Source organism: Hippichthys cyanospilos, chromosome 4 (assembly GCF_059441005.1).
Source record: "Hippichthys cyanospilos isolate Australia breed blue-spotted pipefish chromosome 4, RoL_Hcya_1.0, whole genome shotgun sequence".
Classification (NCBI taxonomy): Eukaryota; Metazoa; Chordata; class Actinopteri; order Syngnathiformes; family Syngnathidae; genus Hippichthys; species Hippichthys cyanospilos.
Window position 1 is genome coordinate 27,444,212 of NC_142372.1, and position 17,435 is coordinate 27,461,646.

A 17,435-nucleotide genomic window follows, 5' to 3' on the forward strand; every position below is an offset into this window, starting at 1 on the left:
AACCCGCTTCCATAGGGTGACATACATACTTTGAAGGTCATGGAGCGGTCCCAGACACATGGGAAGGTGCGGCAGCGCGTAGCAAACAGGGCCACCAAGAAGACTGAAAAGGCTTTGGCTTCTGCAAGCGTCCTTTGATGGACTTGAGCCCACATGGTCCTGCTGCAATATTTTCCAAGAGCCACAAAGCAAGCGGCAGGTACAAAAAGTCTCTGCACTGTTTTCGTCACTGCGCGCGACGCATGTTCATGACGCTTTCCGTAAAAGTGACGTCAGCAGTCAGGTGAGGAGGGGTGCCGGAGATAGAAGCTTCTGACAGCCAGTCCGTGCAGTATGCAGCCGGTCCTTTGACTTTTTTAGCCCAATTCCTCAAACCGCCCAAATATGCGAGGAGATCGCAAGGACATGGCGGACACTTGGGGACGGTCGAGGATGTTGCTCCAGGTGGGCGGGTAGGCGCCGAGCTAAGAGGAGCATCTGCTGGCCATCCACCTTCAAGCCTAATCCCACTCGTGACTATGTGTGTGCCCAGGGAAGAAACTGTCAGTAGAAGAAAAAGTGGATCAAGATGTTACGCCAGCACCGTTAGCACGCTTATGTGGGGGCTCCACTGCAAGCACACCCGCAAAAATTAGGGCTGGAAAAAATAGGGCTGAGGGGGTGGGGGGGGGGGGGGGGGGGGCTTTGCGCGTGCATCATTTGTGCGTGAAATGAATGGTCCTTGTAATTGTGCGTCAGCACATGATAACATGTTGGTGTGAATGTTGACCTGTGATCGCGCGTGTCGGAGTCTTGAGCGATCAGGACAACGCGCGCGCGCAGGCGGGCGAGCTCTAGCGCTATAAAGAGTGTGGGCGGGCGGCGCGATTTCACAGTGCGCTGACGGCGACGAGAGTAGACGATACGAGACGAGGACACTTGGACCAGCCGAGGCACACAGTGCGCGCGCAATGGGCGCAATGGGCGCAACGGGCGTGGCGGGCGAGCGGGCGCCGGCTCGCTGGTGGGCGCTGGTGGTGCGGGCGGCGGCGCTGGCCTGGCGCGCTCTGAGCGCCGTGCTGGCGCGGGCGCTCCAGAGCAGAGGCCGCGACCGGGAGGAGGAAAAGGACTGTATGGCTAGCGGCTTGCTTGCCGCCGCCGGCAAAGCCGTCGTCATCACAGGTGAGCGCGCCCGCGCATGCTGGGACTCGGACAAGAGCGCGTCTTGCTACTTCGGTGGCTCAGTGTTCGAGTTCGTCTTTGCGCAAAGCACGCTGCGTGCGTGTATATACGTTTGTTTGTTTCACAATAACACGCGCCTCTTAATGATGTGCACGAGGATGAGCGTATTGACGCGTGTGCATTTCAAGTGTGCGCGTTTTGTATGTGTGATCAGCAGAATAGCAGCGTGTGTTTTGAGCGGTACCGCGCATGTAAGAAAACGGTTTGTGCGCAATCGCGCGCGAGTGTGAGGTATTTGTTGCGAGCACCTCGCGTACGCACAACGCTGTGGGTTGCTGGCGAGTATATACGGACGGACGCCAACCTGTGTACGTATCCTGCTTGCTTGTCCCCATTTGACCTTGAGTACAGCAACATAGGAACCGCTCGCGCGTGCGTACAAATTAACTGTATGCACGCTGAGACGTTTTTACTACTGCGGATATCAATCAAGCTCCACACACTAGGCCTTTAATCATTCACCTGCAGTGCATGCACACCTGTAATTATTCCCCAACACACGCGCGCGCGCAGCGTGCTATGAAGCGTTTGTGTCAGGTCGACTCGGAGCACTCACTCGAGCGACAAAAGGGAAAAAAAGAAAAGAAAGAAACATGTGTCGCGTGTGCCCGCCTTTGTCTGTCTCATCATTCGCTCATTGAAGCTTGGATCATGTGCGAGCGAAGTGCGTGTGCTTCAAGATTGTGTGTGTGTGTGTGTGTGTGTGTGTGTGTGTGTGTGTGTGTGTGTGTGTGTGTGTGTGTGTGTGTGGGTGCGTGCGTCTGTGCGTGCGTGTGTTTGCCGACTGATAACATTTTGATCATTGCGTGTTTTAGGCTTGGCTATGTGGAGTGTTGGGAGTACTGTAATGCATTCCTTTTTTACTGTAACGCACAAAAATGTTAATATTGTTTTCATTACAAACAAAAGCAACGCAATGCATTACAATGCATATTTAGCCTGAAAGTGGTCTTTTTATTTTCCCCCAAATTCGCAAAAAAAAAAAAAAAAAAAAAAAAATCACGAGAGCGGAGGAGAAAAATCCGTACAAAGGATGGAAATACACTCATTCGAGATTCGGAGTGACCTATCTCGTACATGGAAGATATGCTGCCTCTTCCCACATTGGATTGACCAGCATTCGAAACCTTGTCAGCAAAATCCCTGGCGCAAATTTTCACTGTACACTTGTTATTATTAATAGTCTATAAAAAGTTCTGGTCAATATGTATCAAAATGAAACATACAATAATCATGTTAAACTATCGTAAATACAATAACAATGCTGTTGGCTAGCTGCTATGTTTGCCGCACCAAAACAATCTTTTTTTGAAACTTCTGTCACTAACCTAGCCGACTGAACTTGAAATCGAATATTAAACATGAAATTGTGAAATGCATTAACTGTTTTAGCATGGTGATGCATTGTTTTAGTATCTTGTCTTTAAAGGTTTACAATACAGTACAGATTAAATGATTTATATCGTTTTTAGGGTTAAACCAACCTGTCAGTGGGTGTGTAATGAGCGTAATGAACTACATTTAGAATGGCAGTAATTTAAAAGTAATTTAAAAGTAAAGCAATAGTAGTGTAATGCATTACATTTCAGATACAGTAAAATAGTAATTTATTCATTTGAAATGACAGTAATAGGTAATAAATAACGCGTTACAATTTTGAAGTAACTTGCCCAACACTGACTGTGTGTGCGATTGCACGACATTAGACTGATCATTGTGCGTGAGAATGGTGTGTAGTGATAATGTGTGTAGCAGTAGTGATTGTGTACGCCATATATGCATGTGCACAGCTTGCGGGTGTGGCTTGGAGCTAAAGTTGGACAATCTCCATCTTGGTATGGGCTAAAATCTACAACTTTTCTTCTCCCAATGACGGATTGTGGCCGGCAAGTTTTATTTTATTATATTGATGTATTTTTTTATTTTTTTGCAAAGCCCTCCCAGGAAAGAGAAAACATTTTGCCCCCTCCCCCCAACTTGAGGTGGCGATTGTAAATAAGATCATAATCTGGAAAAATTTACAAGCATTACTCAAATTGTATCCTTTTGTACATTAAATAAATGAATAAATGTTAACTATTGGGGTTTATACAAGTTGCAGGTTAGTCAAAACAAAAAAATAATAACTAAGTGCATCAAAATGCCTGAACTAAAACCAACAAAAAAGGGCCTATCAGATGCGGGATTCTCCCACCCTTCTGAAGGTTTCTTATTTTACACAGATGGGCTTTTTTAACTTCCTTCCTTTTCTGGGAGCGTTGTTAGATATGCCCTTGTGTATTTGTGATGTTCTGTATGATTTCGTTTTGTTAACCTGTAAAGCCCTTTGAGACTGTACTGATTCAGGGCTATACAGATAAAACTTGATTTGAGAACTGAAGCGTTTGATGCTGAAAAAAGTAACAGTAATCAGTAAGTGATAATGTAAATTGATTTGGAACATTTTTTTAACCTGAAGAGAATTTTTTTTAATCATGATTAACGCAATTTAGAAAAGAATGTCGTTGACCGCCAATGAGAGCGGCACCAGGTGCGCCTGATGTTCAATTAGAATGACTAAGCGCGGATAGTCTATTTGAGAAGGTGATTCTGCCCCCAGGTTGTGACTCGGGCTTTGGGAAGGCGACGGCCCGCCACCTAGACCGATTGGGCTTCAGGGTCTTCGCCACGGTTCTGGATGCGGACGGGGAAGGCGCGAGTGAGCTGCGGCGCACGTGCTCGCCTCGCCTCACGCTGTTGCAGCTGGACATCACACAGCCGCGGCAGGTGCGGCGGGCGCTGGCCCAGGTGCGGGCGCGCCTAGGGCCCCAAGGTAGACCTTAATTGCTACCTCTGCCCCGTGCCCACGCTGACAGACGCGCGCCGGCGCCAGGTCTATGGGCCCTGGTGAACAACGCGGGCGTGTGCGTCAACTTCGGCGACGTGGAGCTGTCGGAGATGTCCAACTTCCGCGGCTGCATGGAGGTCAACTTCTTCGGGACGCTGGACGTCACCAAAACCTTCCTGCCACTGCTGCGACGCCACAAAGGCCGACTGGTCACCGTTTCCAGTCCCGCCGGTACAATTTTATTTTTTTTGGGGGGGTGCACCACAGCAGCTGGGACCCATTTCAGCAAAATGCCATGTTTGCTTTCGATATACAGTGATCCCTCATGTTTTGCCATTACTGGGGACCGGAATCACCCCGCGAAACGTGAAACCCCCACTTTTCAAGGAATAAAAAAAAAAAAAATATATATATATATATATATATATATATATATATATATATATATATATATATATATATATATATATATATATATATATATAAAATTATATATATATATATATATATATATATATATATATATATATATATATATATATATATATATATATATATATATATATATACCGAAATACTGTATATATTACGCTTTTAACTTTTGCAATAGCTTCCAAGTGTGCTGCTCCCGCGAAGGCTTGTACTGAGCCTAAATTCGTGATAGTGGAACCACGAAATAGCGAGGGTCCACTGTAACCCCTTTCTTTTGAAGTTTTGTGCATCTGTGGTCATATTAGCAGCGGCCCAGACATTGAAAATAAAGTCTAATCTGTACATGATTTGTTTCTGCCTCAACAGTGCGTGCCTTTGCTGTGGGTCTGTTTGATGACTGACACGGCACATCCCTGTGGGTGTAAAAGCGGGAGTTGGGGCGGGAGTAGATTACAACTCCACGGGGACATGCTGTGTAACTCATAAAGCGCACCCCGGCACACGTTGTTGTCAACAGGCAGGAGGGAGAAGTAGAGGAGCAAAGACGATGTTCACCAGACTGTTGGAAAGCTCTTCCCTTGATTTCTTTTATAATAAAATTATACTTCAAGTTAGTATTAGTGTTTCAAGTGTAAACTCACCAGTGTTGTCGTGCATGATCATGTGCAGATCTGACTTTAATTCAATGTCCAGGCCACTACTAATATGACCGCAGCGGCGCAAGACTTCAAAGGAAAGGGGGAACTATTCACATACTGTACAGTGTACAAGGTTTAATTATTTAAGACTTAAATAAAGTATGTGTACTGCAGTAGTTCCACTTCCGAGGAGGGCCCATGCCATAGTTCCCTCATCTGTCTGGCATGCAAGAAACCCTCTCAGTGTGTCATCGCAATACAGCATAGCTTTTTGTTTTTTCCCTAAGAAATCCGCAAACGACCGAGGGTGTGAAAATTGAAGCACGAAGTTGCAAGGTCACTGTAGTCACTGTATTGCTTTTCACCTTGAGTTGCACTTTTGACGTTTTTCTACTTGCAATATCAGGCCCCTTCTTTTTTCAAATGACAAGCTTAGCGTTTTTTCGGAGTCGTCATGAAGACCGATAAATGGCCAAGGGCCACCCTTGGCCATTTATCGGTCTTCATGACGACATATTTGAAGCCAACGTTGATTTTTGCTCAAAGGTTGTCAAAATAAAAACAGAACACAAAGTCTGAACTTTGTTGAAATGTTTTTTGTTGAACAACTTTTCTAAAGCTCATAATGGGAACAAGAAGTCATGGGCAAGTTAGACGAAAACTCCAACAAGTCTTTTAGCACTGGTAGATCGAGTCAGCCAGCATATACAAGCATACACTTGTCTATGTTTTCAAAGCAACTTGAAAGAAAGAGTTCCGGCAGTGACGTTGACAATAAAGGCAAAGACATAGTGGTCCTGTGTTATCGGCTTTTCAAATAGTGTTTCAAATAGATTTCCAACCAACCATTCTGCGGGTTGATAATTTATCAGAGCTAATGGGACTGCAAACAAATATACTCCTCTTTGTCAACATAACTTTTAATGACCAAGATGAGGCAGCCCTGTAAAGTGTATTTTGGGATGTTCATTTACTTTTTTTTTTAATGGGGCCAGCATGGCTCGGTGATAGAATGGTCGTCACCCAGCTGAGAGGCTGTTGGGTTCGATCCCCCGATCGTCAAAACCACGTCCAAGTGCCCTTAACCAGGTCAACAGCTTCACACCAGTAAAACATAAACCATTCCTCTTTGTCCAACGTGGCACAGAGACAAATGGCTTTTTGTTCTTTGTTCCTGTACTGAGAGACAATGTACATGATGGTACACTGCCCCCTAAAGCAGACTTGTCCAAAGTCCGGCCCGGGGGCCAAATGCGGCCCGTGGTCAATTTCCATCAATCAATCAATCAAATTTTATTTGTATAGCCCTAAATCACCGGTCTCAAAGGGATTCACAGATGAAAAGAGGTCATGTGGAGACCTCTTTCGAAAAAAGAAGTCGTACAGAGACATCTTTTCAGTGTAAGGGACACAACAGCATCCCCTGTCAAAGCTCCCAGAAGGGGAAGGAATAACTCAAAAACCCCAATTAGGGGAAAATCAGAAACCTCCAGAAGGGACCACAGGTGGGATGAGCCCCCTTCCAGGCCCACAGGTTGAAGTGGATGCTGCATGTACCAAATACAGACATACACATAAACAATATAGATTAAAGAAAACATATTGTGCTATATAGTGCAGTGATGTCTTGACAGCAGGCAAAGCCATTGGGCAGGAACCATCCCACATTCCAACCAAGTGGACCGCAGACGGCCGAGCTCCTAACCCGCGGTGGTCGATCAGCGCAGGACCAAATGGAGGCGGTCAAGTCAACCCTCACCATCTCGCTAGCCCTCTCTCCGAGCCGGAAGAGGGGGGCAGGAAAAAGGAAAAAAGAAGAAAGCAGCAGACAGGCTCGATTAACTAAATGCTTTTGAATATAAATGTGTTTTTAGTTGGGATTTAAAGATTTCTACTGAGGTGGCTGCGCGAACTTCCATAGGTAGGGCATTCCATAGTACTGGCGCGCAAATGGAAAATGCCCATGATCCCGCGGACTTCTTTTTAGCCCGTGGGGTCGATAGCAAACCGGCATTTTGTGATCGAAGTTGTTGGGACAGAACATATGGTGATACTAAGTCGACAAGATAGGAAGGAGCTAAACCGTGTAAAATTTTATAAGTAATTAACAGCACCTTAAAATCACATCTCACGTGTATTGGAAGCCAATGCAGGTCAGCGAGAATCGGAGTAATATGATCGAACTTTCTCGTGCTTGTCAATAGTCTCGCTGCTGCATTCTGTACCGACTACAGGCTTTTAATGTAGGACATGGGAAGTCCAGAAAACAAAACGTTAGAATAGTCTAGGCGCGACATAACAAATGCATGAATTAATGTTTCTGCATCGCTAAGAGAAAGAATAGGGCGAATTTTAGCTACATTGCGAAGGTGAAAAAACGCTGTTCTTGTCATGTTATTAATATGTGTTTGAAAGAAGAGTTGAGTCAAATATCACGCCGAGATTTTTTGCAGAACTACTTTGGGGAATAGTACAGTTTTCCAGGTTCAACGTGGTATTCTTAATCAAGTGCTGATGATGAGCAGGGCCAATAATTAACATCTCTGTTTTACTAGGGTTGAGAAGCAGAAAATTGGAAGACATCCATTGTTTAATCTCAAGACAGGCCTCCAGTTTACTGCACTTACACGGATCTGTTATTTCTAAGGGCATATAGAGTTGGGCATCATCAGCATAGCAATGAAAACTAATAGCATGTTTACGTATAATATCGCCAAGAAGAATCATGTAGATGTTCCATCCGGCCCGCAGCCTCCATCATAAAATCAATAACATCTGGCCCGCATGGAGAACTAGGCAGCAGCGCTCTGTTTCCTGTGTGTACTAAAATGCTGTCATCTATAGTGTTGGAATTTTATTTCTAAATCAACATAAACTCAAGTTAGTAATCTGACTCCAATTTGTGACCTTACCCAACTGCCACTCATCCAACAATTTGCGCGCTCGTTCTGCAATAGAAAGGTATCAGGAAGCCGGCATTTTCACACACGAGTGGATTTGTTCCTAACACGCAGATCTAATACAAGCACCTGGGTCTCGGGTCCCTGTCAATACAGCCCTGTACGCCGCTGTTGCCACCAGCAGACGTACTCTCATCCGAGTTGCCCAGCAATGAGTTATACCACACAATATGCAAATGGCACATCAACAAAGGCATCCTGGCATTATTTTATTGGCTATGTGTATACTGCAGTTAACTTTAGCTTGCTCTCATTGGTCTTTCTTCCCCTGCAGAATCGCTTGCTTACTCCTCCTGGTTGTAGTTTTCCTCACAGTTGTTTCCCACCAGGTGCCTCTGGGTCATCTCGTCCCCGCAACTAGCACCGTTTGCTCTGAAACATTCCATTCTTACACTCCCTTGCACCCCATATGTTTTGTTCACTTTACAGTCTCACACTCTCATACACAGAATGTAGCAACATCTAATGAACTACTTTAAGCTCAAACTCTTATGTTCCTTTAATAGGCTTAATTAGGTACAGCAAATTAGTATATGAGTAGTTGACTGTATGAGCCCCTAATTTTCTAAAATGGCAACAATCAACAAAAGGAGGAAAGTTGAGCTGCTGTGTGACACAGTGAGCTGCGGTCAGCACCAGCAGCTTTGTATCGCCAACTATTACTGACAGCTGGATAAGGACAAGTTTCCGAGAGATTTGAGCATTTGGTAAGAAAATGCTAAGCTTGTTCAGTTCAACGTATTTGTGTGAGAAGACATTCATTATGAACTTAAATTAGAGCCGTGTGAGGACACTGCTATCGGATTCTCACTTACAAGACATCTTGCGCATCCATACCACTGCCACACCTGGCCTTTGTCCTGCACTCCAGATCTCAGTTTCGCCCATTACACTCATGCGGACAAGTCATTTTTCATTTACGGTCTGAAAACTATTTTTTTTCAAATATTTTTAAGTTTTCACTCCAGAATAATAACCATTTAAAAATCCAATCAACATGTATAGTTACTAATTTCATATTTTAAATGAGCCCTGCACTTGTTTATGACAATTCATTTCCCTGTTGTGTTTAAAAATTCTATAAATATTAAACTGCCATGGTGAGATATTTTTTTGTTTCAAATGTAATTTGCACCCAAGAGTACAATTACTTCTGTTCAACTGTTGCAAAAAAGTTAATTGAAGTGTTAAAAAAGTGAAGTTTAGTGAATATTCAATTTCAATATTTAATGTCAATTCATTTTTGATACGCACGTTTCAAATCAAAACACATGCTTAAGATAGCTGAAATAAATAAAAAAGCAAATGTTAAACACAGAACAGCTCGCTGAAATGTATTTAAATTAATTGCTGTTACAGTTGCCCCCTCTACATTTTTAACACACCAAATCTAGCCCACTGCAAAAAGTTTGGCCACCCCTTTCTTAAAGGAAGGCGGACTATACTTCAGAGTGCCTTCAGAGTGCGGCTGAACAAGAGTGATTATTATGTTAGAGCGAGTGTGAGCGCACTCAACCAGCGCACTTAGCAAGAGATTGCTGTAGTCATCAAATATGAGTCTAATTCATTTAGGTAAAGTTGGCAAGATATTGGCAGATTCGGACTTTCGCGATCAATACCTCTCAGACAAAACGTCGTCGAAACACCAAAGTCGCCTTTATGCCTCCTTCATAACACGGACTACCAGCTACAATGTCAAAAAAGACATTTGTAAAATATTTAAATCGTTTCTTTCGGTGAAAAGACGCAATTGATAATTAGACTTCTATGAGCAGCAGATGCTGGGCGAGTGCGACCGTCTGCAAATTATTAGATGAGGAGGGGAAAAAAATAACGCCACAATTTGTGATTATGAATTCAACGAACACATCAAAGACATTAACAATCATATTGGGACAGTGCTTTTGGATAAAAAAGCGTTTGTTTAATTTTGGACAATTTTTGTACTTAAAAATCTTTAATAAAATGAATATTCATCTATAGCTCCAGTATTGTTTAATATAAGGAGTCCAAAATCACTGGGCACATTCATGACATTTTCATGATCACACTACAACACTCGTTTTTTCAGTAAATTATTTTGATCAATTTGGGGGATTTATTTTAAATGCTTGTTAATCATTTATACCCTCAAAATGAATCACTGGCTCCCCTTTTTGAGTTGGGGTAAACACTCCTAAATCACTACAACCATCAATGAAGTACTCCCAATTATGCTACAACTGCTGGTTTTCTAATAAATTCCTTTGCCTAATTTTGAGGATTTTTTTAAACGCATATTGACCATAATTTACCAATTTATTGATCACTAGCTCTGCTGTTGGTTGAGTTAGAGACTCCAAAATCACCACAGACAACAGTGACACCCCTCCCCTTATGCTACATTCTTTGGTTTTCAAATAAATCCCTCTGCCAAATTTAAAGGATTTGTTTATGATTACTGATCAATATTTACCAATATATTGATCAATAGCTCTGAGTTTGTTTGGGTTAGGGACCCAAAAATCACCACACACATCAATGATATCCCTCTCCTTATGCTGCATCCTCTGGTTTTCAAATAAATCCCTCTGCCTAATTTTAAGGATTTTTTTATGGTTATTGATCAATATTTACCCATATATTGATCAATAGCTCTGCTGTTGATTGGGTTAGTGTCACGAATAACGCGGATCCCAAATGGGGATGGACCCCAACCAGGCACGAGAGGTGGTGATACAGAGTTTATTAACAAAAAGAGCGCACAAGGCGTGAGAAAAACACAAGAACTGTCCGAAGGCAAAGTAGCAAATCAAAGTCACAAAGTACCAACACAAAGCGAGACGAGAACGTCTGGATCAAAAGTCCACGGGAACAAAGGGCAGCACGGAGGACGTGAGTTCACGGGAAACGGCTGCAAACAAAGTAGCAACAGAAATGGTTCACAAACTGAAAAACATAACACGCACAAAGTACAAACCAAAAGGACTCGGGAAGGGAGGACGTGAGGACAAGAGCGCTGGGAATCACGGAACAGCAAGCAAGCTTGGCGAAGGAATAACCCGGCAAAGGCTTGTGATTGCCAGCCAGCTTATAAAGCCCTCTGACGAGATGCACAACAGGTGTGAGTGTCCGATGGCCCCGCCCAATGCGGGGGAAGGAGAGAGTCTGCAAATCAACACAAACTAAAAAGGCAAAAGACGTGACAGTTAGGGACTCCAAAATCACCACACACATCAGCATCCCTCCCCTTATGCCACATTCTCTGGTTTTCAAATAATTCCCTCTGCCTAATTTTAAGTATTTTTTTATGATTATTGATCAATAATTACCCATATATTGATCAATAGCTCTGCTGTTGGTTGGGTTAGGGACTCCTAAATCACCACACACATCAGTGACACCCTTCCCCTTATGCTACATCCTCTGGTTTTCAAATAAATCCCTCTGCCTAATTTTAAGGATTTTATTTATGATTATTGATCAATATTTAGTCAAAGTCAAAGTCAAAGTCAAGTTTATTGTCAATTTCTTCACATGTGCTTAATATACAAAGGAATTGAAATAGCGTTTCTCACTATCCTCTGCGTTTTACATGTACACAAGACAACGCATTGTCGGGAGAGCGAGTGGCCGCTGCGTATACACGCGCCGCCATCTTATGTATGTGGTAGTACTGAATAATTAGCCAACAAAGGCGTAGAAGCAGGTGGCGGCACCAGACAGGATGCCGGCGAGGCCAAACGGACCAAATCCGCCGGTCCCAAAATCTTTTTCAACATTGCTGCCGTTGCTTTGATTCAGGAAACTGGTGTAGTTGTCCAGCGTGAGGTTCCAATTGGTCGTGTCGCCTTTTACGAAGCCCGAGATGATGACGAAGCCCAGCACCACCAGATTGATGCCGGTGAAGATCTTGTTGACCAGCGCAGAATCGCTCACGCCGATTCGCTCACGCCGAAAGCAAGCAGGCCGGCAGGTCTGCTCGGCGTCCAGCGGCCTGGCCACAATTAGAGTTCCGCTGGCCTTACCCACGTCGAAGCGGCTGTCGTAGTTTCCGCCTGTGATCTCGAACCAGACGGGAACTTGTTATATATTGATCAATAGCTCAGCTGTTGGTTGGGTTAGAGATTCCAAAATCACCAAACACATCAGTGACACCCCTTCCCTTATGCTACATCCTCTGGTTTTCAAATAAATCCTTTTTCCAAATTTTAAGGATTTTTTATGATTATTGATCAAAAATTACCCATATATTGATCAATAGCTCTGCTGTTGGTTGAGTTAGGGACTCCAAAATCACCACACACATCAGTAGCATCCACCCCCTTATGCTACATTTTCTGGTTTTCAAATAAATCTCTTTGCCTAATTTTAAGGATTTTTTGTGTTTATTGATCAATATTTACACATATATTGATCAATAGATCTGAGTTTGGTTGGGTTAGGGACTCCAAAATCACCACAAACATCAGTGCCATCCCTCCCCTTAGGCTACTTTCTCTGGTTTTCAAATAAATCTCTTTGCCTAATTTTAAGGAATTTGTTATCATTATTGATCAATATTTAGCCATATATTGATCAATAGCTCTGAGTTTGGTTGGATTAGGGACTCCAAAATCACCACACGCATCAGTGAAACCCCTCCCCTTATGGTACATTCTTTGGTTTTCAAATAAATCCCTCTGCCTAATTTTAAGGTTTTTTTCTTGATTATTGATCAATATTTACACATATATTGATCAATAGCTCTGCTGTTTGTTAGGTTAAAGACTCCAAAATCACCACACACATCAGTGACGTCCTTCCCTTCATGCTACATTCCCTGGTTTTCAAATAAATCCCTTTGCCTAATTTTAAGGACTTTTTTTTATCATTATTGATCAATATTTACCCATATATTGATCAATAGCTCTGCTGTTGGTTGGGTTGAGGTCTCCAAAACTGCCACACACATCAATGACATCCCTCCCCTTATGTTCCATTCTCTGGTTTTCAAATTAATACCTCTAACCCAACCAACAGCAGAGCTATTGGTCAATATTGGTAAACATTGATCAATAATTAAATCAAAAATTAATCAAAGGAGTTCATTAGAAAACCAGAGAATGTAGCATGAAGGAAGGAATGTCACTGATGTGTGCCGTAATTTTGGAGTCTCTAACCCAACAAACAGCCGAGCTATTGATCAATATATGGGTAATTATTGATCAATACGCATACAAAATCTTTAAAATTAGGCAGAGGAATTTATTTGAAAACCTGAGGATGTAGCATAAGAGGAGGGGTGTCACTGATGTGTGTGGTGATTTAGGAGTCCCTAACCCAACCAACAGCAGAGTTATTGATCAATATATTGATAAATATTGATCAATAAACACAAAAAAATCCTTAACATTAGGCAGAGGGACTTATTTCAAAACCAGGAAATGTAGCCTAAGGGGAGAGATGCCACTGATGTGTGTGGTGATTTTGGAGTCCCTAACCCAACCAACAGCAGACCTATTGATCAATATATGGGTAAATATTGATCAATAATCATAAATAAAATCCTTAAAATTAGGCAAAGAGATTTATTTGAAAAAAAGAGAATGTAGCATAAGTAGATGGATGCCACTGATGTGTGTGGTGATTTTGGAGTCCCTAACTCAACCAACAGCAGAGCTATTGATCAATATATGTGTAAATATTGATCAATAATCATAAAAAAATCCTTAAAATTAGGCAGAGGGATTTATTTGAAAACCAGAGGATGTGGCATAAGGGGAGGGATTTCACTGATGTGTGTGGTGATTTTGGAATCTCTAATTCAACCAAGAGCAGAGCTATTGATCAATATGTGTAAATATTGATCAATAATCGTAAAAAAGTTCTTTAAAATTAGGCAGAGGGACTTATTTGAAAACCAGGGAATGTAGCCTAAGGGGGGGGGATGCCACTGATGTGTGTGGTGATTTTGGAGTCCCTATCACAACCAACAGCAGAGCTATTGATCAATATATTGGTAAATATTGATCAATAATCCTAAAAAAAATCCCAAAAATTAGGCAGAGGGATTTATTTGAAAACCAGAGGATGTAGCATAAGGGGAGGGATGTCACTGATGTGTGTGGTGATTTTGGAATCTCTAACCCAACCAACAGCAGAGCTATTGATCAATATATGGCTAAATATTGATCAATAATGATAAAATATTCCTTAAAATTAGGCAAAGGGATTTATTTGAAAACCAGAGAAAGTACCATGAAGGGAAGGAGGTCACTGATGTGTGTGGTGATTTTGGAGTCTTTAACCCAACAAACAGCCGAGCTATTGATCAATATATGTGTAAATATTGATTAATAATCATAAAAAAATCTTTAAAATTTGCCAGAGGGATTTATTTGAAAACCAAAGAATGTAGCTTATGTGTCACTGTTGTGTGTGGTGACTTTGGAGTCTCTAACTCAACCAACAGCAGAGCTATTGATCAATATATTGGTAATTTATGGTCAATATGCATTTAAAAAATCTTTAAAATGAGGCAAAGGAATTTATTAGAAAACCAGCAGTTATATCATAATTGGGAGTACTTCATTAATGGTTGTAGCTATTTAGGAGTGTTTACCCCAACTCAAAAAGGGGAGCCAGTGATTCATTTTGAGGGTATGATTAACAAGCATTTAAAATAAATCCCCAAAATTGATCAAAATAATTTACTGAAAAAACGAGTGTTGTAGTGTGATCATGAAAATGTCATGAATGTGCCCAGTGATTTTGGACTCCTTATATTAAACAATATTGGACCTATAGATGAATATTCAGTTTATTAATGATTTTTAAGAACAAAACTTGTCCAAAATTAAACAAACGCTTTTTTTTTAATCCAAAAACACTGTCCCAATATGATTAGGTTAATGTCTTTGATGTGTTCGTTGAATTCATATTTACAAATTGTGGCGTTATTGTTTTTTTTCCCTCCTCGTCTAGTAATTTGCAGACGGTCCCTTGCGCACTCGCCCAGCCTCTGCTGCTCAGAGATCAATTGCGTCTTTTCACCGAAAGAAACGGTTTAAATATTTTACAAATGTTTTTTTTGACATTGTAGCTGGTAGTCCGTGTTACGAAGGAGGCATAATGGCAACTTTGGTGTTTCGACGACGTTTTGTCTGAGAGGTATTGATCGCGAAAGTCCGAATCTGCCAATATCTTGCCAACTTTACTTAAGTGTCCAATTCTTGGTTGGCATGTATTTGAGCGAAGGTGATCTTTTTTTATGGGCAGGCGACCAGCCCTTCCCGTGCCTGGCCGCGTACGGAGCCTCGAAAGCAGCACTCAACCTTTTCATAGACACACTGAGACATGAGCTGGCACCGTGGGGGGTCCACGTCTCCACCATACTGCCATCCTCCTACAAGACGGGTGAGGCCGGCGGCAGTGAGCACTGCCCGGACCGCACGCTAACGCTGCGTCACCGCTCTAGGTCAGTGCAGCAATGCGGCGTACTGGGAGGCCCGGCACCGGGAGCTTCTGGAGTCCCTCTCGCCGGCGCTCCTGGACGACTTTGGCGAGGACTACGTAGGTGAGACCAAGGAGTTGTTCCAGCAGTTTGCCCGCCACGCCAACCCGGACCTCAGCCCCGTGGTGGAGGCCATGGAGCGGGCACTGCGGGACCCGCGCCCGCGGGCTCGCTACTTCGCAGGGCCCGGCGTGGGCCTCATGTACCTGGTCGGCGGCTACTTTCCGGCTACCCTCCGCGACCGATTCCTCCAGAGTCTTTTCGTCAAGAAGAAGCTAGTGCCGCGGGCGCTCCGGAAGGAGGCCGCTGCCCCCGCCGTCCTTGGGAAGGAGGTCGCCGCCCAGCGCTGTCACGACAACAACAACAACGACGAGGATGAGGCAGCGGCGACTGTGGACAAAGTCATTTTGCCGCCCGGGCCGGGCCAGTCAGTAGCAGCAAAAAATGTTTGAAAAACACGGGAGAAGCGCGCAAAAGCTCTTTGGGCATCTCGTCCTGTTGCGTTCCCAAGCCAGCGCGCCGCTAAATGGTTTCTCTACTGGGATGCAAACTAACTTTCACACTGGACAACATGTCACTCGGTAAGGCCACCGGCCTCGGTGCTAGCGGCACAACGCCTGCCACTAGCATCAGCTCCTTCACGTACTTACTCCACAACGTCCACTGCACTGTGCGCAAAAGGGGAGGGAGGGTGGTAAAATGTGTGCTCGGTTATCAAGAGTCTGATGGAGCCGCTTGGTTCTTCAAGCTCTACTCCCATTCTGCAGGGACTGCTTCCACAGCTTTTAGTCCCCAAATCTCCAGTCGTGAGTCTTAAAGGGACACTGTGTAAGATTTAGACCGTTTTTCATGAAAGATAGTTATAAATTTCAAAATCTTGCAAATAAATGTGTTTGTAAATAAATGTGTTTGTAATGACCAGTATAACGACATGGGGGGGGGGGGGGGGGGGGGGGGGGGGGGGATGGTAAATGGACTTTTACTTACAGCAGGGGTGTCTAACTCATATTTATCAGGGGCCGCATTGCAGTTAAAAATTTTGTCAGAGGGCCGGTATAATTGTTAAATCAAATCAATTTAAGGTGTGTTTGTCACACTTCTAACTAGTTTCGAAATAAGAGCCCGGTAAAAACTGTTCAAAAGAAATATTGGGAACAAAAAATGCTTGTTATTTTTACCCCCAAATTTTTAAATGTTGTGGACAACTTGCAAATTTAGTATTTTAACCAGAAATTTGAAGTTTGCTCAGGATTTCGCGGGCCACATAAATTGATGTAGCGGGCCGGATCTGGCCCCCGGGCCTTGAGTTTGACACCCATGACTTACAGTATATAACGCTTTTCTACCTTAGATACTCAAAGCTCTCTACACGAACTAGTCATTTACCTACTGATGACACAGCATCAGGAACAACTGGGAGTTTCAGTGTCTTACTCAAGGACACTTCAACATGGTCTTGATGGTCGGGGTGGCACTTCTCCAGAGGCTACCATGTTTGTTATAGCTACGGACACTAGTAAATGCAGCACCTTTTGCTGTCCGTAATGAAAAACTGTCAAATCATATACAGTGTCCCTTTAACTGGCTGTTCTGCTTCCACAAATTGTTCTTCTAGAAGGCATGCTTCTCCGGGCCGTCTACTAGTAAAGCTGGGTTCCCTTAGTTGTGGGTCCTCATCTATTCATTTTGGAAGTGGTCATTTTTCTAGAGGGCCTAACAGAAGTCTTATCCTTTAATTGTTCTCAGAGACACTTGACGGTAGTAGCGTTAAGTTGCGGCCCTTGAAGTTTGTGGCTTCTGGCCTTCTTCGAGTCTTAGGTGTGCTTTTTTTTGGCGTCTTTAATCTCTGCTTTTTGACTTGGTTTTTTTTTTTGGTTGGTTAA

General features: G+C 43.2%; 1 protein-coding gene and 2 long non-coding RNA genes across 3 annotated transcripts; 1 reads left to right on the top strand and 2 right to left on the bottom strand.

Annotated features, from left to right (window-relative positions):
* The first annotated feature begins 754 nt into the window (after positions 1-754).
* Positions 755-16,456, top strand: hsd11b2 (hydroxysteroid (11-beta) dehydrogenase 2). Its single transcript, XM_088412516.1, has 5 exons — positions 755-1,161; positions 3,821-4,033; positions 4,094-4,279; positions 15,318-15,455; positions 15,517-16,456. Exons 1-5 carry the CDS (start codon positions 951-953, stop codon positions 16,002-16,004), a joined length of 1,236 nt encoding a protein of 411 aa, XP_088268642.1. The 5' UTR covers positions 755-950; the 3' UTR covers positions 16,005-16,456.
* Positions 5,695-8,454, bottom strand: LOC148425246 (uncharacterized). Its single transcript, XR_015865310.1, has 2 exons — positions 8,367-8,454; positions 5,695-6,894 (listed from the first exon to the last, which is right to left on the bottom strand). It is a non-coding gene; the product is annotated as an uncharacterized LOC148425246 (long non-coding RNA).
* Positions 11,558-16,339, bottom strand: LOC148425247 (uncharacterized). The gene is made up of 2 exons (XR_015865309.1): positions 15,374-16,339; positions 11,558-12,115 (listed from the first exon to the last, which is right to left on the bottom strand). It is a non-coding gene; the product is annotated as an uncharacterized LOC148425247 (long non-coding RNA).
* Positions 16,457-17,435: the final 979 nt, after the last annotated feature.